Source organism: Leucoraja erinacea, chromosome 4 (genome assembly GCF_028641065.1).
Source record: "Leucoraja erinacea ecotype New England chromosome 4, Leri_hhj_1, whole genome shotgun sequence".
Lineage (NCBI taxonomy): Eukaryota > Metazoa > Chordata > Chondrichthyes > Rajiformes > Rajidae > Leucoraja > Leucoraja erinaceus.
The window spans coordinates 84,506,798-84,532,368 of NC_073380.1; the positions used below are offsets into that span (position 1 = coordinate 84,506,798).

The 25,571-nt window shown below is 43.2% G+C and overlaps 2 protein-coding genes across 7 annotated transcripts in view; one reads left to right on the forward strand and one right to left on the reverse strand.

Moving 5' to 3' along the window:
* The window catches only part of col14a1a (collagen, type XIV, alpha 1a), a 204,801-nt gene extending 200,545 nt beyond the window's left edge, over positions 1-4,256 (forward strand). For 3 of the 5 annotated variants that reach the window (XM_055634707.1, XM_055634706.1, XM_055634708.1), the window contains exons 47-48: positions 731-886; positions 3,194-4,256. In XM_055634707.1, the coding sequence (XP_055490682.1) occupies positions 731-886; positions 3,194-3,594 (557 nt within the window). In that variant the 3' untranslated portion in view covers positions 3,595-4,256. The other 2 variants (XM_055634709.1, XM_055634710.1) reach the window with 2 other exon arrangements.
* A 15,821-nt stretch (positions 4,257-20,077) lies between these two features.
* Positions 20,078-25,571, reverse strand: part of mrpl13 (mitochondrial ribosomal protein L13) — a 96,341-nt gene continuing 90,847 nt past the window's right edge. For both annotated transcript variants that reach the window (XM_055634714.1, XM_055634711.1), the window contains exon 7: positions 20,078-20,193. In XM_055634714.1, coding sequence (XP_055490689.1) covers positions 20,169-20,193 — 25 coding nt within the window. In that variant the 3' untranslated portion in view covers positions 20,078-20,168. The remainder of the gene's footprint in view (positions 20,194-25,571) is intronic.

Consider the following 25,571-nt stretch of genomic DNA (forward strand, 5'->3'; position numbering starts at 1 on the left):
CCATCTGGGCCGGTAGCCTTCTTGGGGTTCACTGCCAGGAGCACCCGTCTGACATCGTGTTCCCCGACAGTGAGTGGGGTAGTACAGGAGCCAGGTGAGGGTGGGAACAGGGCTGTAGCAGGTGAGTGCTGCTGTTGTGATGTTTCAAAGCGGGAGAAGAAGCAATTTAGCTTTTCTGCCAGCGGCGCACTCAGGTCTTCTGACTTTGTGGCACAGCCTCTGTAGTTGGTAATGTCTTGTATGCCCCGCCATACCTCCCGTGTATTATTGCTGGACAAGTGGGACTCTATGCTCCTCTTGTGATCCGCCTTGGCCTTTTTAATACCACTTTTCAGGTCGGCTCGAGCAGCCCTGTACAGAGCTCTGTCACCTGGAATGGTCCTCTCATCGGCTGAGGGTGTAGTCCTGAACTTCCAACCTACCTCACTGCAATCCAAGCACTTTTTTTATCTGCACTTTCTCTGTAACCATAACACTATATTTTCCGCACTGGTGATTTACTCTTTGCACTACCTGTTGCACAGTCTCACATAATGTACGTATGAATTATGTTTTTGTGTGTTGTCCTAGGTCACGTACCTGGGATGGTGTTGTAAGCGAGCTTGTCATTGTATCTGGACCTCTCCGTACTTGTACACATGACGATAAACTTGATTTGGAGGGGTAAAAATTATTTGAGTGTTCGCAAAGAAATTTAAGTCTCTGCCATTCATTCCCTGCTTTATTACAGGCCCTCAGGGGGAGGGCCGGAGTGGGAGCCAAGGACCACCAGGTCCCCCAGGGCGGCAAGGCAGCTTGGGACGTACTGGATCCTCTGGACCAAGAGGACAGCCTGGCCCATCAGGCTACTGCGACCCTTCTTCATGTGCTGGCTACAATGTTGGAGGTAGGATATATTACTCTATGTTCCATGCACCTTGTTGCTGAGCTAGTTACTCTGTCTCTGTTCTGTTAAAAAAAAAGTCGGAAAATGCTCAGTTTTTCCCTTCTGTATTGTGTCTGTTTTTTTCGTTGGTGTTTTTTACACTTCAGATATAATCTGTTGCCTTCCCTTGTGAAGCACAGATTTATTTGAAGTATTGTTGCACAAGTTGCAGTGGTTAGTACTCATGTCTGTCACTGTTACAGATGGGGCGTAGGTAAATCAATTAAACTACGCTGCACTTGTAAGTATGGCATCAGCCGGAATGCATGAAGCTCTCCAGCTTTGCAATGTCCTACTTTCTTTGTTCTGAATTCATACTAAACTTCAATTCCTCTACTAAACTGGACATTTTATTAAAAACAGCAGCAAGGGGATAAAAGACAAAGAGCTTACAGCTACTGTGATAATTAATGAAATACACCCTCTCGTGTGAAAGAGGTAAATAGTATTGAGTCATAGAAACATAGAAAATAGGTGCAGGAGGAGGCCATTCGGCCCTTCGAGCCAGCACCGCCATTCATTGTGATCATGGCTGATCATCCCCTATCAATAACCCGTGCCTGCCTTCTCCCCATATCCCTTGACTCCACTAGCTCCATAGAGCTCTATCTAACTCGCTCTTAAACCCATCCACTGACTTGGCCTCCACTGCCCTCTGTGGCAGGGAATTCCATAAATTCACAACTCTCTGGGTGAAAAAGTTTTTTCTCATCTCAGTCTTAAATGACCTCCCCTTTATTCTAAGACTGTGGCCCCTGGTTCTGGACTTGCCCAACATTGGGAACATTTTTCCTGCATCTAGCTTGTCCAGTCCATTAAAGAACAACAGATATAGAAAAACGTTAAGCATTATGTGGTTAACCAAACACAGATAAGAGACTCATAACAGCAACCTGCAACCAGTTGGACTTCAAATGATTTTATGTGACAATTTTTTTATTTTTTTTTGTGGTGGCATAGAAAATAGGAGCAGGTGGAGATCTTTCGGTCCTTCGAGCCAGCACCAATATTCAATATGATCATGGCTGATCATCCAAAATCAGTACCCAATTCCTGCTTTCTCCCCATATCCCTTGAGTCCGTTAGCCCTAAGAGCTATATCTAACTCTCTCTTGAAAACATCCACTTTAGCACAAGATTGAGGCAATGCTATTGAAAATGGGAAAATAAAAAAACATCATCCCTTAGGCTGCTTGTTTCAAAACAAATGTGTCGTTTATAATTCTGCCTTCTGCTTACTTGTGTTTGTGTTTTTTTTATACTGACTGTTAAATGGGTTTGTTTTTCCTTATCTTCTCTTCCATACCAATCCCAACTATTCCGGCTCAAATTTAAAGCTCAAGATGTTTACAACAATTATCGACTATGAACAAAGTACCAGCTTATGTTTCCAGTGTTCACTCCAACATTGGACTCGTGCAGAATTGTGGGGCATGTGTTTTGCTCCATCTTGGCTCATCTAGGTTAAATTGAAACAAAAACCACCACCAAACAGCTACTACCAGCTTTTACCCATCTATTTAATCCAATCAGCAGTGGCTGGTCCAGATACAAGGATTTTTGTAACAAGGCTGCCATGTGCCTTCTAATCACTTTTATAAACTAATCAAGCTAACAATGTTTAGGAAACTAAATTGCTTTCAGATATTGTCTGCTTTATTTTATTCATCTGTTTTTACAATGAAAGGAAATTAAAATGCAACTCACTTGTTTGAGAGGATCCAAGTTGCTCTCATCAATTGCTCTCTGATCATCTTTACTGAGAGAGAATATCATGTGCGACTTGGGACTTGGTTAACCTCTTACATTTTCAAATACTTTGAAGGAGTTGCAGCCTAGAGTTGCACTGCTCCTTCTGAGCACATTCTCCTGTGATCTAACCCTAAGCAAATTGACAAGACCAATTAGTGTCATCTCTACCATCATTAACTCACAAATTCACACCGAACCATCTAACAATACACTTTTTTTTATAATGAGAGGAAAACCTCGAAAAAAGAACCCATTTGTTTGTTTTTGTGGCTTTCTTCCAATCTCCCTGGTGCTGGACTTTGTTGTGCAGTGTTCGTGTGACCATCTCTCCTTGTCTGTGTCCGTCCCATTACTCATCATTGGTATGTTTTTTTAATTTACCTGCTAAGATGTACATCAAGCACCAAGAAGTTTATTGAATTTATAAATAATGTTCTAATATCTTACTCATATTTAATCTTCTGCCTCTCCCCCTGTGCTAACTATGGATACTGTTGGTGGTGGTCGTGGGTTAAGGTGGATACAATGATCCAACTAATCAAGACATCCCCGTAGTACAATTGACTCCACGCTCCTACCAAACTTATGACCCTTACGATGAGCAAGATCCGTACGTGTACCATGGGCCCTACCCCTACCCAAACCCATACTCCCAGCCCTCCTACCCAGAGCCTCATCCTGTGGAACCGGATCATCCTTTCGATGGAGAGGAGGAGGAATCAGAAGAGGTTGAGATCAGGTCACCTGGAATTAGACGATTCGCAAGGAGCATTTCTAAATGGCGTCGCACATCTTCAAGCAAAGAAGAACAAATGAAGGAGTGTCGTCAGAGTGTAAAATCTCACATGCTTTATCCCTATCAAATGGGCAATAGAAATTGTGCATTCAGCTCCGAGATTAAAAACTGGGACCTCTAGAGATTTCTAAAAATAATGTAACAATTACACAGACGAGGTCAAGCAATAATGATTGGCTCTGGTGTTGCCAACATAAAGCATTTGTGCCATTAGATGAGAATTAAAAATTTCAAAAGATTGTTAAATATTTTAGCAATAAAGATGTTGACTGATTATTTCCAATTACTAATCTTATTGAAGATTAGTAGGGTGCTACTTTCAGTTACTTGTTACATTCCAAGGGCATAGAACTGTTGTTTACCATTCTATAGCATTTCTATTTGTGTTAAATTAATTGATTGCATCATTGAATTTTGTAGTAATGTTTGACGAGCAAAAACAATTTGATAAAGACATTGAGAAAAATGAGTTCAATGGTTACGCACTTAAACTGATTCATAAACCGCTGGAGAGGTTTTATTTGTAGACCATGTGCGGCGGAGCTGTGAAACCTTGCTGCAGAATTGCAGGGGTGCACAGCAATAAAAGGGAAACTTTACAAAGACAAATTGTGCCTTTGCTATCAAGGGAAGCTGTTTAAATGGAGTCCATATAGTTTTTCTTCCAAATGGTACCGATTCCCTATTCTACTCAATTAGTTCTTTGTAAAATCTAGCAGGTAATTTATTTGGATGAAACTGTCATTGTTCAAGTATCAAGTAAAATAAAAAAAATAAACCGTCTTTTAATAGTCTCTGCCCTTGTTTTGAACTGGAAACTTATACAGTTGCATGTTTCGTGCTATTAACTGACAAGGTACATTGGAAATCCTTAATGCTGTTAGACTGGTCTGTCTGTTCCAGGGTTGCCAGACCTGCCTGGGTATACAGCTGGAGTCCACATCACATGATCAACCACCAATACATTTCAGTACCTTTAATAAACAAAGGAAGGTGATTGATTGGATTCAATTTATTGTCATTGTCTCAATTACGAGACAACAGAATGGCATTTTCCTTACAGTCATACAAAAAAATTAAAAAAGCACATAACACAGAAGTCCACAACACAAACATCAACATCCCCACAGCGGCAACAAAGTTCCCCACTGTGAGGGAAGGAACCAAAGTCCAGTCAACCTCCTCGCTGATCTTCCCAGATGTTCACCCATGGTCGTGGGCTCACGAGCCCCCCATAGTCACCGCCACGGGTGACCTGATGCTCATGCTGGGATTGATGGAACCCCAACGTCGAACGGGAGGACATCCTCAGCGGCCCGGACCTCTAAATCGGCCACCTCCCACCGGAGTCCGCAGCTCCCAAAGTCCACAGGCCGAGCTGGGCGGAGATTCACGCTGGCGACACCCGGCAAAGGGATAAGACATTTTTGATAAATGCACCCATAATTTTGCCTTTTGAGCAGCGAGATTAATTTTTAAATCCCTCTGTAGGAAGGAGGGAATCCTCGGATTACAGTAACCTGAAATTCTCAAACAAATTATACTTCCTCCTCTTGTTTTGGTAAAACATCCAATTTTTTTTGCATGCCGCCTTGAATTCTCTTTTGCCCCGCTCACACATAGTTCATTCTCCTTTCTACTTCTAAGAGGCTCAGAGACATTTTAATGCCATGAACAGCAATGCGGAGAAAGAGGTGGTTTAGTGCGACAGCACATTCACTTTCACACCATCTAGGGTGTGAGATCATGAATAAAATACTATCACTGCGAGCAAGGCTGCTTGGTAAATAAGGATACATGACTATTCATGTATTGCTTCCAGACCCCATGCATATATAATGGATCTCTTGCTATTCTGTAAACCATTAGAGTTATAAAGCCATACAGCATGAAAACAGACCCAACTTGCCCGTGCAGACCTCAATGCCCCATTTACGCGATTCCACCAGCGCCATATGTCCCATATCCCTCTAAACCATTCCCGTCCACCTACCTGTCCGAATGTCTTATAGTTGTTATAGTAGCTGCCTCAACTACCTCATCTGGCAGTTTGTTCCATATATCCATCACCCTCTGTGTGAAAAATTTGCCCTTTAGGTTCCTGTTAAATGTTCCCCCTATGTTACTTGATTCTCCTACTTTGGGTAAAAGACTGTGTACCTTCACCCTTTCTATTTCCTTCATGATCTTATACACCTCTATACAATCACCCCTCAGCCTCATGAGCTCCAAGGAATAAAGTCCTATCCTGCCCAACCTCTCCCTATAGCTCAGGCCTTCAAGTCCGGGCAATATTCTCACATTTGTGGCCAGGAAATAAGGCCACAGTTTTACCATGTAATTCTCTTGTTGCTGATGAATCTATTGCCATGTTGAAAATAATGTTTGCAACTTGTAAAGATAGGGATTTAAAAAAACCACAACCAAAAATACTTGATAAGGAAAACAAACAAAATTCAAACTGACTATTAAAATTATCCTCTTGTTTTTATTGCCTAAAATATGACCATACATCACCAAATGAAAGTAGGAGCACGAGCCTGTCCTGCCCTGCCCTGCCCTGCCCTTCCCTGCCCTGCCCTGCCCTGCCCTGCCCTGCCCTGCCCTGCCCTGCCCTGCCCTGCCCTGCCCTGCCCTGCCCTGCCCTGCCCTGCCCTGCCCTGCCCTGCCCTGCCCTGCCCTGCCCTGCCCTGCCTGCCCTGCCCTGCCCTGCCCTGCCCTGCCCTGCCCTTCCCTTCCCTGCCCTGCCCTGCCCTTCCCTGCCCTGCCCTGCCCTGCCCTGCCCTTCCCTTCCCTGCCCTTCCCTGCCCTGCCCCCTTCCCATCCCTGCCCTGCCCTGCCCTTCCCTGCCCTGCCCTGCCCTTCCCTTCCCTGCCCTTCCCTGCCCTGCCCTTCCCATCCTGCCCCATGCCCTTTAATTCCCATCCCTGCCCTGCCCTTCCCTGCCTTCTGCCCTGCCCTTCCCTTCCCTGCCCTTCCCATCCCTGCCCTGCCCTGCTCTTCCCTGCCCTGCCCTTCCCTGCCCTGCCCTGCCCTGCCCTTCCCATCCCCCTGCCCTGCCCTGCCCCCTGCCCTGCCCTTCCCATCCCATCCCTCTGCCCTGCCCTGCCCTGCCCCTTCCCTGCCCTGCCCTGCCCTGCCCTGCCCTGCCCCCTGCCCTGCCCTGCCCTTCCCTGCCCTTCCTTCCCTTGCCCTGCCCTGCCCTGCCCCTTCCCTGCCCTTCCCTTCCCTGCCCTGCCCTTCCCTGCCCTTCCCTGCCCTGCCCTGCCCTTCCCTGCCCTTCCCTGCCCTGCCCTGCCTTGCCCTTCCCTGCCCTGCCCTGCCCTGCCCTTCCCTGCCCTGCCCTTCCCTGCCCTGCCCTGCCCTTCCCTGCCCTGCCCTGCCCTGCCCTTCCCTGCCCTGCCCTGCCCTTCAGTATGGTCAGTGCTCATCTTTGTTGGCCTCATTTATGCTGGTTCCCCATAACCTTTAATTCCTCATTCTTCCAGAATGTATTTACCTCTACTTAAAATACTTCTAATACTGCCACACACTCCAAGGCAGAGAACTCCAAAGATTCACCACAATTGTGAGAAGAAACATAGAAACATAGAAAATAGGTGCAGGAGTAGGCCATTCGGCCCTTCGCGCCTGCACCGCCAATTGATATGATCATGGCTGATCATCCAACTCAGTATCCTGTACCTGCCTTCTCTCCATACCCCCTGATCCCTTTAGCCACAAGGGCCACATCTAACTCCCTCTTAAATATAGCCAATGAACTGGCCTCAACTACCTTCTGTGGCAGAGAATTCCACAGGTTCACCACTCTCTGTGTAACAAATGATTTCCTCATCTCGGTCCAAAAATACTTCCCTCTTATCCTTAAACTGTGACCCCTAGTTCTGGACTTTCCCAACATCGGGAATAATCTTCCTTAAGAAATGTCTACGCACATCAATTTTAAATGACCAGCTCCTTTCCTTGTAACTATATCCCCTCGTTCAATATGCTCACAGTCATGAAAACATCTTGCCATCAACCCTGCCAACCCTACTCAAGATTAAATATTTCTTATACGAACACTCCTCATTCTGTTTAGCCTCCCTTGGCCAGGCATTTTTCTCAGTGATCATGTATTTAGGATGACCAAAGGCCAACCAGGGCTTCTCAGGATCTTGCATTCTGATTTGGAACAATTCTCAGCACATGTGTACGCTCTCTTCCCATGGAACAAGATTTACGAGGATGATTACGAGTAGATTATGCGGTGAAGATTTACAAGCTTGTTGCCAAGACTCGAGGACCTGAGGTGAAGCAGGCTCAGACTCTAAACCTTGAAACACAGGAGGATGAGCAGTCATCTTATAAAGGTGTATAAAACCATGAGATAAATAGATCGAGTAAATGCACAGAATCTCTTGCCCAGAGTAGGGGAATCGAGAATCAGAGGACATAGATTTAAGGTGAGGGAGGAAAGATGGGTAGTTTTTTTTTCCACACAAAGTGTGGTGGCTGTATGGAATGATCTGCTGGAGGAGATAGCTGAGGTAGGTACTATTGCAACGTTTAAGAAACATTTAGACAGGTACATGGACAGGATAGGTTTAGAGGGATATGGGCCCAACGCAAGCAGGTGGGACTCGAGAAATGGGACGAGCCTTTTTGGGCAGATTGGGCTGAAGGGCAGGTTTCCACACTCCATGACTCTATAACAATTTGTCGGTGTTTTGTTTACTCAAGCTGTAACAGTTTTAGAAATTCGAAGTATTGTGATAAAAACATTAATTTATCTGATCAAAATGGCCAGTGAGATTTAGTTCTGACTGGAGTGAAGTAATTAGGATGCTGGGTTTTCATCTTATCAGCGCTTTGGAAAGAAATCCCACTTGGGACGGGATTACACCTCATACACGCCCCTTCTCATAAATGGTTGTGTTTCTATACCAACGTTTGCAATAGGTCACTAAATACATTTAATATAAAAATATGTGTTCTTAATAGATGAACAGTGAATGTACAGAGCTACTATGAAAGCAAATGATTTAAACGGGAAATTCAATACCAGAGAGCGATCAGCTCTCTGAAGAAGGGTTTCGGCCCGAAACGTTGCCTATTTCCTTCGCTCCATAGATGCTGCTGCAACCGCTGATTTTCTCCAGCTTTTTTGTGTGCCTGCGATTAGCTCACAATTGGTGGGAATGTCCAAGGCAAGTAACATGGTGCACAATGGGAGGCAAATATGTACATGAGCGGTGGAGGACATACTAATAAGGTGAGTTGAAGCAGGTGATTCAGGATATTGGCCAGGACACTGGAGAGAATATCCCTGCTCTTCTGGGATTTTTTTAATACCTACCTGAGAGGGCAAACCAAGTTTCTGTTTCAAATGAGGCAGTACATCCGTTCCCCCAACGCAATATTGCACCACTCACGCATAGCCCCGAACTGCACAGGCACGGTTCATTTCTCCTCACCCCCCCCAGCACACCCTCCTCTTCACTCTCCCACTTCAATCCCTAGAGAGGGAGGGGTGAGAGAGGGAAAGGGGGTAGCGAGGGAGCAGGGGATGGGTAGAGAGGGGGGGGGGGGGAGTAGTAGAGAGGGAGGGTGGGGGGATAGAGAGGGAGGGGATGTAAAGAGGGAGGGGGGCAGAGAGGGAGGGGGAGCAGAGAGGGAGGGGGTAGAGATGGAGGGGGGGGGAGAGGGGGGGGTGTGTAAAGAGGGAGGGGGGGCAGAGAGGAAGGGGGAGATAGGGGGCAGAGAGGGAGGGTCGGCAGAGAGGGAGGGGGGAGCAGAGAGGGAGGGGGTACAGAGAGGGAGGTGAGGCAGAGAGGAAGGGGGCAGAGAGGGAGGGGGAGCAGGGGTAGAGAGGGAGAGGTTGGGGAGTAGAGAGGGAGGGGAAGGGTGGTAGAGAGGGAGAGGGGCAAGAGGTAGGGGGTAGAGAGAGGGAGGGGGATAGAGTTGGAGGGAGGGAGGGTGGAGAGGGAGAGGGGTAGAGAGGGAGGGGCATCTCCCTCCTCCACCACCCCCCCCCATATTTATCTACCACCCCACTCCCCATCCCATCTCCCTCCTCCTCATTTCCTTCATCCTCCTACCCTCACTCCCGTTCCCTGCCCCAGGACCTACCCAGGTCGTAGAGCAGCACCAGGGCCTGGAACACGGCCTGGTTCTCGTACTCGGCCCGGCCCGGCCCTGGTTCAGGTCCCTGTGTACACAGAAAGTAGTTGAGCTGGGTAAATTATAATACAGTGATGTCCATTGGATCTAATCTTAAAATAAATGCCATTAGCAGCAGCTTTCAAATAAAATAACTTGCTGCTAACCTCAACTCTGAAAGGGACCAGTCTGGGCCAGTTAAAATATGCTGAATGGCATTCACAAATGTTGTAAACACATGGTGGGTTTCAGAGGCCAATAGTTATTATATGCGAATGGCATTTGATAAATCTACGTTCTGCAAGGTGTTTGAGAAGTTTACAGCGAAAACACTGAAAGCTTATCCATGATTGACAATCATATGATATCCATAGGGAAAGGCTGCACACACTCAGTGTTTTCACAAAGAACTCGTTTGCTGCCATCATAACCAGAGGCAAGAATATTCAAACAGCCTGTACGATTTTGTTCTGTCTAAATAAGACAAACTGACTCTTTGATCTTCGCCCCGGCATCAGCTCATCGACCCACATGCTTCAGAATCCCAGCAAAGGCACGCATGAGAACTGGTCCTTCCCCTGAAGTTCTCATCTAGATTCAGATTCAGATTCAATTTTAATTGTCATTGTCAGTGTACAGTACAGAGACAACGAAATGCATTTAGCACCTCCCTGGAAGAGCGACATAGCAAATGATTTGAATAAATAATAATAAGTGTCCGGGGGGGGGGGGGGGGGGGGGGGGGGGGGGGTGGTGATGGCAGTCACTGAGGTACGTTGTTGAGTAGAGTGACAGCCGCCGGAAAGAAGCTGTTCCTCGACCTGCTGGTTCGGCAACGGAGAGACCTGTAGCGCCTCCCGGATGGTAGGAGGGTAAACAGTCCATGGTTGGGGATCTATGTTTGGGACGACAGCACACACCTCCAATGCACTCAATGATACAAAGAACGGAATGACCCTCCTCTCAGCGTTAGAGTAGGAAACTTCATACAAATGATTGCTTAGAAACATAGAAAAAGGTGCAGGAGTAGGCCATTCGGCCCTTCGAGCCTGCACCGCCATTCAATATGATCATGGCTGATCATCCAACTCAGTATCCCATCCCTGCCTTCTCTCCATACCCCCTGATCCCTTTAGCCACAGGGGCCACATCTAACTCCTTCTTAAATATAGCCAATGAACTGGCCTCAACTACCTTCTGTGGCAGAGAATTCCACAGATTCACCAATCTCTGTGTAAAAAATGATTTTCTCATCTCGGTCCTAAAAGACTTCCCTCTTATCCTTAAACTGTGACCCCTAGTTCTGGACTTCCCCAACATCAGGAACAATCTTCATGCATCTAGCCTGTCCAACCCCTTAAGAATTTTGTAAGTTTCTATAAGATCCCCCCTCAATCTTCTAAATTCTAGCGAGTACAAGCCAGTGGTGAAGCTCTGGAATTTTCTGCCACAGAATGTAGTTGAGGCCAGTTCATTGACTATATTTAAGAGGGAGTTAGATGTGGCCCTTGTGGCTAAAGGGATCGGGGGATATGGAGAGAAGGCAGGTACAGGATACTGGGTTGGATGATCAGCCATGATCATATTGAATGGCGGTGCAGGCTCGAAGGGCCGAATGGCCTACTCCTGCACCTATTTTCTATGTTTCTATGTTTCTATCCAGTCTTTCTTCATATGAAAGTCCAGGAATCAGTCTGGTGAACCTTCTCTGTACTCCCTCTATGGTAAGAATGTCTTTCCTCAGATAGGCTAGCTTATAAACTTAGCACTCGTTGGTATCATTTAAAAATAAATTGGATAGGCATATGGATGAGAAGAGAATGGAGGGTTATGGTATGAGTGCAGGCAGGTGGGACTAAGGAGAAAAAGTTGTTCGGCACGGACTTGTAGGGCCGAGATGGCCTGTTTCCGTGCTGTAATTGTTATATGGTTATTCCCCCAGTGACTGGTGCCATGTACAGGCTTAATACTTAACTGGTACTATTACTACTTGCCAAGTTTCATTCATAATTTTCAAGACCATAGAATGGTGTGGGCTTGAAACATTTTGTCAGCATCTTTATTGTTTGTGACTCTTTTCAATCCACATTGCTCCTTAATGAATGGTGGCTTTGTTCTCTGCCAAGTCTGATCTGAACACTTATTATTCCAGTTTATTATCTCGTTTTAACTGTTTTATTCATAAAGTTGATCTTGATTCCTTGCTCACACCAACACAACTCAGGGTAAATGGTTTTCAATGCAGGCTTTGTAATATACAAATAGTAGTTGCATTTTCTCTTAGTGTCTCATGTGAGGGAAGGAATACATTGTATTTGTCACTGCAAATGAATAGTTGGAAAGTTCAGTTCACTATGTAACCATATAATAACCATATAACAATTACAGCACGGAAACAGGCCATCTCGGCCCTACATGTCCATGCCGAACAAATTTTTTTTTTTTTTTTTTTTTCCCCTTAGTCCCACCTGCCTGCACTCGTACCATAACCCTCCATTCCCTTCTCATCCATATGCCTATCCAATTTATTTTTAAATTATACTAATGAACCTGCCTCCACCACTTCCACTGGGAGTTCATTCCACACCGCCACCACTCTCTGCGTAAAGAAGTTCCCCCCTCATATTACCCCTAAACTTCTGTCCCTTAATTCTGAAGTCATGTCCTCTTGTTTGAATCTTCCCTATTCTCAAAGGGAAAAGCTTGTCCACATCAACTCTGTCTATTCCTCTCATCGTTTTAAAGACCTCTATCAGGTCCCCCCTTAACCTTCTGCGCTCCAGAGAATAAAGACCTAACTTATTCAACCTATCTCTGTAACTTAGTTGTTGAAACCCAGGCAACATTCTAGTAAATCTCCTCTGTACTCTCTCTATTTTGTTGACATCCTTCCTATAATTGGGCGACCAAAATTGTACACCATACTCCAGATTTGGTCTCACCAATGCCTTGTACAATTTTAACATTACATCCCAGCTTCTATACTCAATGCTCTGATTTATAAAGGCTAGCATACCAAAAGCTTTCTTTACCACCCTATCTATATGAGATTCCACCTTCAAGGAACTATGCACGGTTATTCCCAGATCCCTCTGTTCATCTGTATTCTTCAATTCCCTACCATTTACCATGTACGTTCTATTTTGATTTGTCCTGCCAAGGTGTAGCACCTCACATTTATCAGCATTAAACTCCATCTGCCATCTTTCAGCCCATTTTTCCAAATGGCCTAAATCACTCTGTAGACTTCGGAAATCCTCTTCATTATCCACAACACCCCCTATCTTGGTATCATCTGCATACTTACTAATCCAATTTACCACCCCTTCATCCAGATCATTGATGTACATGACAAACAACAAAGGACCCAACACAGATCCCTGAGGCACCCCACTAGTCACCTGCCTCCAACCCGACAAACAGCCATCCACCATTACTCTCTGGCTTCTCCCATTCAGCCACTGTTGAATCCATCTTGCTATTCCTGCATTTATACCCAACAGTTTAACCTTCTTAACCAACCTTCCATGAGAAACCTTGTCAAAGGCCTTACTAAAGTCCATATCGACAACATCCACTGCTTTACCCTCGTCAATTTCCCTAGTAACCTCTTCAAAAAATTCAAGAAGATTAGTCAAACATGACCTTCCAGGCACAAATCCATGTTGACTGTTCCTAATCAGACCCTGTTTATCCAGATGCTTATATATATTATCTCTAAGTATCTTTTCCATTAATTTGCCCACCACTGAAATCAAACTAACAGGTCTATAATTGCTAGGTTTACTCTTAGAACCCTTTTTAAACAATGGAACAACATGCGCAGTACGCCAATCCTCGGGGACTATTCCCTTTTCTAATGACATTTGAAATATTTCTGTCATAGCCCCGGCTATTTCTACACTAACTTCCCTCAATGTCCTAGGGAATATCCTGTCAGGACCTGGAGACTTATCCACTTTTATATTTTTCAAAAGTGTCAGTACTTCTTTTACTTTGAAACTCATAGTATCCATAGCTACTCTACTCATTTCCCTTACCTCACATAATTCAATATCCTTCTCCTTGGTGAATACCGAAGAAAAGAAATTGTTCAATATCTCCCCCATCTCTTTTGGCTCTGCAGATAGCTGCCCACTCTGTCTCTCCAATGGACCAATTGTATCCCTCGTTATTCTTTTGCTATTAATATAGCCGTAGAAACCCTTTGAATTGACTTTCACCTTACTTGCCAAAGCAACCTCATTTCTTCTTTTAGCTTTTCTCATTTCTTTCTTAAGATTCTTTTTACATTCCTTATACTCCACAAGCACCTCATTTACTTCATGCAGCCTACAATTATTGTAGATCTCCCTCTTTTTCCGAACAAGATGTCCAATTTCCCTTGAAAACCAGGGCTCTTTCCAATTTTTACTCTTTCAACCGAACAGGAACATAAAGATTCTGTACTCTTAAAAATTCCCCTTTAAATGTCCTCCATTTCTCTTCTACATCTTTCCCATAAAACAAAATGTCCCAGTTCACTCCTTTTAAATCATCTCGCATCTCATCAAAGTTTGCCTTTCTCCAATCAAAAATCTCAACCCTAGGTCCAGTTCTGACCTTCTCCGTAATTATATTGAAACTAATGGTATTGCGATCACTGGACCCGAAGTGCTCCCCAATGCATACCTCCGCCACCTGTCCCGTCTCATTTACTAACAGGAGGTCCAGCACTGCCCCTCCTCTAGTAGGTACCTCTATGTATTGCTGCAAAAAACTATCCTGCACACATTTTACAAACTCCAACCCATCCAGCCCATTTACAGAATGTGTTTCCCAGTCTATGTGGAAAGTTGAAATCTCCCATAATCACTACCTTGTGCTTACTACTAATATCTGCTATCTCCTTACATATTTGCTCTTCCAATTCTCGTTCCCCGTTTGGCGGTCTATAATACACCCCTATAAATGTTGCTACACCTTTCCCACTTCTCAGATCCATCCAAATAGCCTCCCTAGATGAGCCCTCCAATCTATTCTGCCAAAGCACTGCTGTAATATCTTCCCTAACTAGCAATGCAACACCTCCACCTCTTGCCCCTCCAATTCTATCACACCTGAAGCAACGAAATCCTGGAATATTTAGTTTCCAATCACAGCCCTCCTGCAACCATGTTTCACTGATCGCCACAACATCATACTTCCAGGTGTCTATCCAGTCTCTAAGCTCATCCACCTTTCTTACAATGCTCCTAGCATTAAAATATGCACATTTAAGAAACCCCCGTCTCTTCTTCTCTGTTTATTTCCTTTTTTTCTTTCTCCTCTTGTGTCCGAGTGCTTCCCTTTTCTGCTTCCTGCCTCCCATTCTGTCTACTAGCTTTCTCTATTTGAGTCCCTCGCCCCAACCATTCTAGTTTAAAGTCTCCCCAGTGGCCTTTGCAAATTTCCCCGCCAGGATATTGGTCCCCCTCGGGTTCAAGTGCAATCCATCCTTTCTGTACAGGTCCCACCTTCCCCAAAAGGAATCCATAACATCTTTCGGCAATTGGAGTGCAAAGAACCCTGCACTAAAAACAACCTTGACTTGACAGTGGCGTCAATATAGCGACTCTATACTGCCTCAGTATACTACGACTATACATTTGTACTGTACCCAAGATCCTCATCTAAGATGTATCTAAGTGCTTATGTATAGTGATACGTACTGAACTGTATACAAAAATGAGTTGCACTGTACCTCGGCACATGTGACAATAAAATACCGTTGAACCATTCAACCAATTCTGGAATTTAGCCTTTTATGAAAACACAGTTTGGAATCTGATGGAAACAAATTGAAACATTAAAATAAGCTGAATGTGCATTTAAATTGATTCAGAGGAATTTTCATTCGCCTATTCTGAATAGGAGGGCAAAAGATTATTGCTGCTTATTGGCAATATCTGATGCACAATTCATAAATCATAGCAATAGGTGTTTTTGAAAGTTAGCAGTGAAACAAATCTTTGAGGCAAATTGGTATTGCACAAAAAAAAACTTTTACATCCTTCGCTCGGCTGATCGGCAAGAAATAGTGAATTTTAGTTAGTTACAAACTATTCTCGCTATAAAGAGGCTTGAAAATGTCAGGCATGAAGTCTATGAGTTTTTAATGTACCAAGGCATAATTACTGCTTAACAACCTATCTAGAATATTTTTACCTTAAATAGTTATTCCCTCAAATAGCCGTTTAAATATCTGATGCGTTTTAATTTTAGTTTATTCTTAAAAGAACAAATATCTCAATCTTGTTCATATTCCAATCTGAATCCTTTTCTGTACAAGACAGTTAAATTGTTTGTTATAATCATTGTTCTCTTTTTCCTGGTTGTTTGAGATGACTATTGTTGTTTCAGACGACGATAGCTGCCCAGCCTTTTCTATTACTATTACAATTTTCCATTACTATTCCTGTGTACATACTTAAAATGTCCTCAATACTTATAATTTCCAAAAGACAATCTATGTTCGACACTTGTTGTACTGTGCTCTATATTTCCATATCAATATAACTCAACACTTGTGCAATTAGCTTCTTGATTTGATCATCACCTTCAAACTACTGGTGGATATAGTTGCAAAGGCTGTTAAAGACAACTTCATTTCCAGAACAACCTCAGGAAATATCAAAACGGGTTTCAATCAATTAATTGAGTTTAGAAATATAGGAACATAGAATAGTACAGCACAGGAATGGGCCCATCATCCAAATGTTTGTGCCGAATGTGATACCTAGCTAGTGATCTCATATGCCTGTACATGATCCACATCCCTCTATTCTCTGCACTTCCACGTGCGTAACGAAAAGCCTCTTAAATGCCACTATTGTATCTGCCTCCACCACCACCCTTGGCAATGCATTCCCAGTACCCACCATTCTGTGTAAAAACGTGCCCTGTACATCTCTATTAAACTGTCTCATCCTGAACACAACCAAGACTAAAGAGATGGTGGTTAACTTTGGCAGGTCCAAGCTCCCCCTTCAGCCGGTCAACACTACAGGGGCTGACATTGAGGAGGTGTAGACATATAAATATCTTGGAGTGCCATTAGGACTGTAAACTCCTATCTCACCAGGGACTAACTTCTACTGCTTTTTTAAAAATTGCTGTTTTTTTCCCTTTTTCCTTCCGCCCACAATAGTTAATATGTAAAAGAATATGTGATTCTGTTCCATTCTGTTTGTAGTTTGTTTGGTTGTTTGTTTGTTTGTCTTTTTGCACAAAGTCCGCGAGCATTGCCACTTTTCATTTCACTGCACATCTCGTATGTGTATGTGACGAATAAACTTGACTTGACTTGAGTGTACAAAAATGCTGGAGAAACTCAGCGGGTGGAGCAGCATCTATGGAGCGAAGGAAATGGGCAAAGTTTCGGGCCGAAACCCTTCTTCAGACTGATGTTGACTTGAGTGCACCTTGATAACAAACTGGACTGGTCTGCCAACCCTGACGCCCTCTACAAAAAAGGCCAGAGCAGACTCTTTTTCCTCAGAAGGCTCAAATCCTTCCATGTGCGTAATGATACGCTGTACCTGTTTTACAATACTGTGGTTGCAAGTGTCATTTTTACTCTGTTGTCTGCTAGGGCAACAGCATCAGTGCGAAAAACAGCAAGAAGTTGGACAAACTGGTAAAACGGGCTAGCTCAGTGCTGGAGGGGAGAGTGGACACTGGGATGGATGTGCTTGAGAGGTGTATGAGGCACAAGGTGCAGGTCATCCTAGAAAACCCCGGGCATCCCCTCCATGTAATTCTGGAGAGTCAAAAGAGCACTCGGAACAACAACCGGCTCCTCTCCCTGCGCTGTAGAACGGAGCGGTTCAGGAGATCCTTCACCCCTGCAGCCATTACATTTTATAATACACACCGCTAGGCTGTAGGGGGATGCTTTTTGCATTTTTAATTGTTAATTATTGGTCTTTTTAATTATTTATTGCTCTCAGGTATTGTCCACATTGTCTTTTATGTATTTTCTGTCTGCTTTCGTTCTGAATGCGTGGGTTTGTTGGTTGGGGGTTTCTGGACATCTGAATTTCCCTGAGGGGATCAATAAAGTATTTATTATTATTACTTTCCCCCTTACCCTCTAGCTATGCCCTCTAATCTTAGACATTTCCACCCTGGGGTAAAAAGTGCTGACTGTATACCCTATCTATGCCTCTCATAAATCTATGCACTTCTATCGTCTCCTTTCAACCTCCAATGTTCCAGAGAAAACAATCCAAGTCCATCCAAACTCTCCCTATTAATCCAGGCAGCATTCTGGTAAACATCCTCTGCACCATCTTCAAAGCCTTCAGATCTTTGGAGTGGAGACACTTTTAAGAAGCCAGACAACTTTTAATGTCAGAGATACACAGCTGTGAAGTTTGGCGGGCATTTAACATTACCGGTCGGTTATCCTTGGTTCTGAAAACTCCTGCTTACGTTTTTTCCCCTCAATGAGCCGATGAAAATGCCCAGTCAGCAAAGGCGATCAACTAAAACTACCTACGACTACCCATAACGACCCCACGACAAATGCACCAACGACTACAGGATTATCGATTTTATCCATGGCGACCAATTTTTGGCCGCAGAAAAATTTTCAACATGTTGAAAAATTTGTGGTGACCGTACTGAGGCTGCGACTAGTTCCCTGAATGCGGGAACACCTCACGACCATGAAGGAGAATCACCAGAGACCACCAGCGAACATGTTGCAATTATGAGGCGAGCGCAGAGTCTCCTGCACTCGCCTAATAAGTCGTCTAAGTGGGACAGGCCCTTTACAGCTATGTGGTAAAGTGACTGGATAATCCACACCATAGCATTCACTATGAGGTTGATTTCACCCAGGACATCAGGGAGAACATTTGTTCACAAGTCAAAATAAAGTATTGGGATCTATTGATCTGTAGGGGCACACATAGCCTTGCGAGTAGCATGTTCTACAACGAGGCAACACTTTGATGCAGCACTTCTTTCGCACCACAGAGTGTCAGCTAGGTTCTAGGTTGTTGTACTTAACCCTCAGGAATGAGACTCAAGCACACAAACTTCTGATAGTGTATTCCTACAGAGGCAGGGCTTACAAAATAGTAAAGGATCTCAATTAAAGGGCAATTCCCTCATGGCATATGTTGCACTTGTCGAGCAAGATTGGATCGGCCCAATGAAGCAACACTGCAATGTTAAGGTCCTGTCCCACTTGGGCGTCATTTACATGACATCATTTACGCGTCACGACGTGTGCATCGTGACGCCCGCATGGTCGCATTATGGTGACGTAGGCAGCGTCGCGCGCGGAGCCCCGGGATTTTGGGATGTACAAATTCTTCACGCGCCATCTGCAAATGACGCCCAAGTGGGACTGGCCCTTTAGATTAAACAACCCTCTGTTATTTCTGGTCAATGCTGTTTAGTAAATTGGCTGAGACTGGCATCAACCTTGCGTGGTGCTGAGAGAATCTCGTGCCCCAGAGTTAGTCACAAGTCTGACAATTTCTATCTTCTGCTAGGCAATGTCTAGACCTTCACACGTGGCTGTGGCTGCACAAATCCATAAGTTACAGTGCATACCACTTCTGAGAAGTCACACTTCTCTCTCCTCCTGCTCTCTCATTGACTCTGCTTCCCTGTGGCTGGGAAGTAGACATTTAACCGCACGATTAGTCACCAACTGTTTAACCAGGAATTCTGGAATTTGGAGCTCTCCAAGTTGCCTGTTAATGGGAGAGTCAAGTATCTTCAATCCTGTCTCTTCTTCAAACTAGCATCAGGATCAAATTTGAATTGTTTAAAAAAAAAAAGCTTTCTTTGACTGGGTTTGATTGCAATGTTGAAATAAAATGCACAGAGGATCGTATGGCTCAGTGGGCATTGTCCTTTGTGATTGAAGTTGTTTTCAATCCACTGGCTGAGATGTTCCCATAAGAAAATATGTTGCAACGCTGTCTAGGTGTGGATTTCACAATCCATCACAACTTGGCAGTCGAAGGACAATGATGAATATGAGGGGCAGTGAGAATGACTCGTATAAAAGTATACATTTCTGAGGCACATTAGGCTTGAAGGCTGGTGAACACTGAACCTTGGGAGAGTATCTTAAGAGAGTTGCAATAAAACCATCATTGGTTGGAGAATGAAGAAAAGCCTTGTGTGTGGCTGGTCACCCAGATAGAAGCCTGTGTCAGAGATCCTCAGCAAAAGAATGAGGAGAACCTGCCAGTTCAGTGTCGATACAAAAGGTGCCAGCCACCTAACCAAATGTGTCTATCTTCGGTTTAAACCAGCTACTGCAGTTCTTTCTTACACACCCTTTCATTCAACTCTGCTTACCCACTTTGCAAGGTTTTTTCCACTTTTTGTTATTTGACAACATCTATTCTTTTCAGTCTTGAACCATATATTTATTGAGTGTTTGCTGAGATTTAAGACTCACACCAGAGGAAATGAGGGGAAAGAAGCCACTTTTAATTCTGAGAACCAGAGCCGTGAAAAATAAATAGACTTTTGGATTATCTTCATCGTCTTTTGGGAATGCATTTACTTCATTCGGTAGTCATCGGATCTGGAAAGAAGGAGAAATACAAATCAGAAAGAGACATTTTATCCAACACCAAAAAGACATCTGTTTCACATTAATGGAGTCATGACAACAGTTTTCAAAAAATCCAAATTGACAGTAATTATAGCACTATATCCTCCATATCGGCGATGTTTATTTTTGTAGGGTTTAAAAAGCATATCTTGAACTAACACTCATTTTGAGTGCTCTGACACCCGGAGATAGTTCAGGGTCACGTTCAGTTTTCTTGTATGGATACAGTCCAACTTTCCTAGCACATTTGGAGTGCTACTTTGAATCTTGGACAAGCACATTCCTGTATATTATGTTTTATTTTGGAGGGGATTTTGGTCCAAGTTCTGGATTTTAGAACCAGATACAACTGTCTTGAATACAGTCTCAGTCTTTCAAATGCTCTCTGACCATGAGCCATGAAAAGAAAAGAAAATGAGCCCAAGGCCACTGTTTAATTCTTTAAAACCTAGGATAGAGGTCTGCAGAGACTCCCATCATGGGAGCCTCTACCAGCTTCATCCCACAGAGAGTCAGAATACATTTCCAGATGGAGTGGACACTTCCAGAATGGCTGATGTCCCTGAAGATCAGATTTTTTTTAAAGAAAGTAAAATAATGCACTGGAAGATTAACCAACAAGGTTCCTGGCAAAAGTATGGGCACCATCAAACAAACCTGGGAATCAGAGGTGACCTTTGTCTGTCATGTAAAAAGCTGCCACTTTATTAAGTATCCTGACCTTGTCTGGCTTGATGAAGGATGGAAATCCTATCCAAATACTTATGAACCATGATGGGAGGGGGAATGATCAGGTACCCAAAGCTTCATAAATCATTAAGAATGTCAACATAAGGCACTGCAGGTGAATGAAAGGCATCCCACATCTAATATGCAACCCTTGTTAATTCCAAGTAACCTTTGACCACACGATCACATCATTAATATGTAATGATGTCCATTACATATTAATAATGCACATTATATTAATATAATATTAATGATGTGCATTACATATTAATATGTAATGATTGTCAAATTCACTGGCTGTTCGGGTGAACCTTGCCATTTGTTTGTAATGCACGATTTGAACGACAGACACTTATCAATGTGTTGCAAAGCTCAGCTAAAGAAAAAGGAAAATGGTGCATTTAGATAGTGTACTGGCAATTAGCATAACTATTCAGATTGTGACATCTATTGATAAATTATATCAGTGCGCTAATGCTTCACATACTTCAACACAAAGGAAGTAACAAAAACCTGTATTTTATAGTAATGATAGCAAAACTATTAGCTCCAGGAACGTCTACATTCTTGCACATCTGAAGTTCAAATCAGAAATACCAAACATGTGTCTATTGATTCAGTCCCCTTCAATAATATGCACCACTTGCAATTTTCCTCAACACAACCACAGTAAGTAACTGGAATTCTAAGCAAGACTGATGCAATGTATTCTGACAAATCTTGTGTTTTGCTGCTTGATTTCCAGTTGAGTTTTTGTTTTATAAAAGCAAATCACATTAGCAAGCCATACAGCCCTAAAAATAGGATCCAGTAAGTTGCTCTGATATAGATATTTTAAATCAGTCTGAAGAATGGTCTCAACACAAAACGTCATCCATTCCTCTCCAGAGATGCTGCCTGTCCTGCTGAGTCTATCTTATTTTAAATCGGAAATGATTTAAAATGTATAATTTTAAAAGCTCTTTAGGATACATCAATATCTATCTTAATTGCACTTGAAGGTTCAAATATTCACATAGCATATGTATAATGTTGACAAAGTTAAATCAAAATTGTGATTTTTCGTTCCTGGTTTGCTGCCTGTGAGAACCCTTTAACATGACTGACTCGTCAACTACCTTGATGTTGGCAGCTTGATTCCATCCTGAGGGAGAAATTCTCACCACGTATCACTGGTGCAAAGCTTTTGTTTGAGATCATTGGTGAGCTTTCTGGCTTCACCATTGGCTTCAGGTTTTGGATTTATATTTAATTTGTTAACAATTAGACACAGAAACGATCCAGAACTTGCAAGGCTTTGAAAACTAATTGCACATTTTACTCTTATTTTAGCTGCTAAACCTTTAACTTTTCTTCTGCCTCTAAGGCGGTGACCTTTATTTCTGGAGGCATGTAATTCTAACTATACAGGAGATGGACCAGATCAGTCAGTTCATTGCCTTAAATATCAACACCCCTGTGCAAAATGTCCTTATTTGTAAAATCTCAGATGTTGTCAACCTTTTATAGGTCTCGCCACCTGCATGCTTACTTGCAGGGAATTAGTGCATTAGAATCATTAAAAAATTCTCATCAACAGCTGATGTCCTATCATTGAACTCTTACCCAAACATTATGATGCATCTTCCACCTGTTCCAGCCTTTTCAATAAATTGTCCCACACCTTTCTGAGACTTTTATAGTCCTCTGCAGTCTGCCAAAGCACTTTCTATTTAGTAGACAACCAGTTTCAGGCTGGACTTTTTATAGTCGTGCAGATACAAGAAAAACAGACAAGCATTAACAGGAAACCCTTTCTCGTCTTTTCAAGATGTCCTACTGCAATACACACAGTGAAGCACTTTTCAAGCTTATCCACTCTTACAATGCAGTAAACCCTTCACAACACAGCAAGTTCTCACAAAAAGCAACCCAGTACTGATGAAGTATTGATCAGCACAATCATGAGACTCCCAGCTTTTCTTGGATATAGGGGGCAGGTGAACAAACAAATGAGAAGCGGAGCTTCAAGCCTGCCCTACGATTTAGTTAGATGATGGCCAATCTGATGGAACTTCAACTCTGCATTCCTATCAGCCTTTTGCTTATCAAAAATCTCTCTACCTCTATCTAATCTTCTATAACAGGATCTCTCCCCGCCCCCCACCCCCCATCAGTCTGAAGAAGGGTTTTGGCCCGAAACGTTGCCTATCTCCTTCGCTCCATAGATGCTGCTGCACCCGCTGAGTTTCTCCAGCATTTTTGTGTACCTTCGATTTTCCAGCATCTGCAGTTCCATCTTTAACACATCCCTTAGGATCTTATGTTTCAATCAAGGTATCTTACAGATTCAGATTCAGATTCAGATTCAGATTACTGCATTACTACAGATTCAGAATAAGGGGGGGCTCTTTTAAAACTGAGATGAGGAAGAACTTCTTCACCCAGAGGGTGGTTAATTTATGGAATTCACTGCCCCAGGGAGCAGTGGAAGCAGAAACTTTAAATATATTTAAGACTAAAATAGATGTTTTTTTAGCTGCCAAGGGGATAAGGGGCTACGGGGAGAGGGCAGGGATATGGACCTAGGTATGGTTAGTATAGTAAGACCTGAGTGATCTCCTGGACAAGTGTCGATCGCCTAGATTGGGGTCGGAGAGGAATTTCCCGGATTTTTTTCCCGAATTGGACCTGGGTTTTTATCCGGTTTTTTGCCTCCCCCAGGAGATCACGAGGTTCTTGGGGTGGAGAGGGGTGATAGCGGTATAAAGGGGAGGGTAGTGTCTTGTGTTCTGTGTCTTGTGTCTACTGTTTGTGGGTAAGTGTGTCTGTTTAGTGTTCAGCCATGAGCGAATGGCGGTGCGGGCTCGATGGACCTGATGGTCTGCTCTCGCACCTACTTTCTATGTTTCTATGTTTCTATGCTCTAAACCTGCCCGAACTTACATAGGACTCCAAATATGGTCTCACCAATGCCCTAAATAAGTAAACCATAACATTCCTAGTTTTATATTCAATTTCCCTAGCAAAAAAAAGATAATATTTTGCTGGTTTTGTTAATTACTTGCTGATCAATCATGCACGTACACACAGACCCACTTATCTACATCTCTTATGGCCAACATCCTCTTCACCACTTATTCCCACCTCTGTGTCAATAGAAAATGTAACAACTGTAGTCATTTATATAGTTGAGAACCCTGTTAACATCTTATTAAAGAGAAAATGACTCATTCATGCAAATGTTGTTTCCTGGTGGTGAACCAATTTTCTGTCCATCCCAGCAAATTACTGTTGATATCATGAGGATTATCTTCCACAGAAACCTTTAACGCAGTGTCCAGAATCCTGCAATGGGAGGATTAGAAGTAGGGAGAGTGGTGTTGATCTCTGAGGGATGATTAAACATTTAGGGTTAATACCCTGTGAGAAGACGAAGAAATGCTTAGAATAAGAGATCTCATTGTAACATTCAAAGTTCTCGTGGGACTTGACAGGGATGATGTTTTTTCTGGATGTTTGTCTAGAACCAGGGAACTCATTCTCAAAATAATGGGTTGGTCATTCTGGATAGAGATGAGAAGAAATTATTTCATCCATCCCACAGTGAATGTTTTGAATTCTCCACCCAAGAGGGCTGTGGAGACACCACACAGGTCAATAGGTCAATAAAGATCACAGAAAAGGGAATTCAAAAATACTTTCCTAAAATCTGATTTGTTCAGTATATTTACCAGCAGTCAGAAAACGTAGCACAAACTGACATTGAAAATTAATATGTCATGATTAATCAATTTACTGCAGTTCTTTGAGGCTGTAATCTGCAGGGTAGGTTAATATGTCTGCAAGTCTGTGAATATGATGCATTTGTCATTCCGAAAATTGCCATAGATTACTGCACAAGATATGGTTTCAGGAGGTTGCGGGTAATAATATTAGGCTGGTTAGTGAACTGGTTCACAGGTGGAAAACGAAGTCGGAAAAAATAAGTCACTTTAAAATTTGGTGCCTTTAATATAAATGGTGGCCACAAGAACATAATATAAGCAGTAGTAGTCCACTTGACTCCTTGTTCAACCCACTATTCAATATGATCGTGGCTGAAGTACACTGGCCTCAACTTTTCTTCTGTGCCAGTACCCCATAACCCTCAGTTCCTTGAGATTTCTTGGCTTGGTTACTTACAATTTATATCAATGATGGAATAATTGTAAAGTATCTGATTTTTCCTGATCATACAAATGAAGGCAAGATGGTATAAAGGGATTTAGGCACAATAATTTGAGGCAAAATATGAGGTTATCCACTTTGGTAGAAATAGAAAGAGATCTAGATTTCCTTATACAAGAAACATTGAAGTGCAGCAGAAGACGACAAGGTGCTGCAGTAACTCAGCGGCTTATGATGCATCTCTGGAGAACATGGAAAAGTGATGTTTCAAGTCGGGACCCTTCTTCAGACTTCTTGAAATGTAGCATATACATAAAGCTAGTAGTGTAGCGAGTCCAAACTCGCTAAACCTAACGAGGTAATTACAGTGTACAGGAGCCGTCCTCGAACATGCTTGCACACCTTTCAGTAGAAGGTGAATGTGTTCTATCCCTTCTGTGGGTTTATGAGTTTTGGCGGCTGCGTTCCGT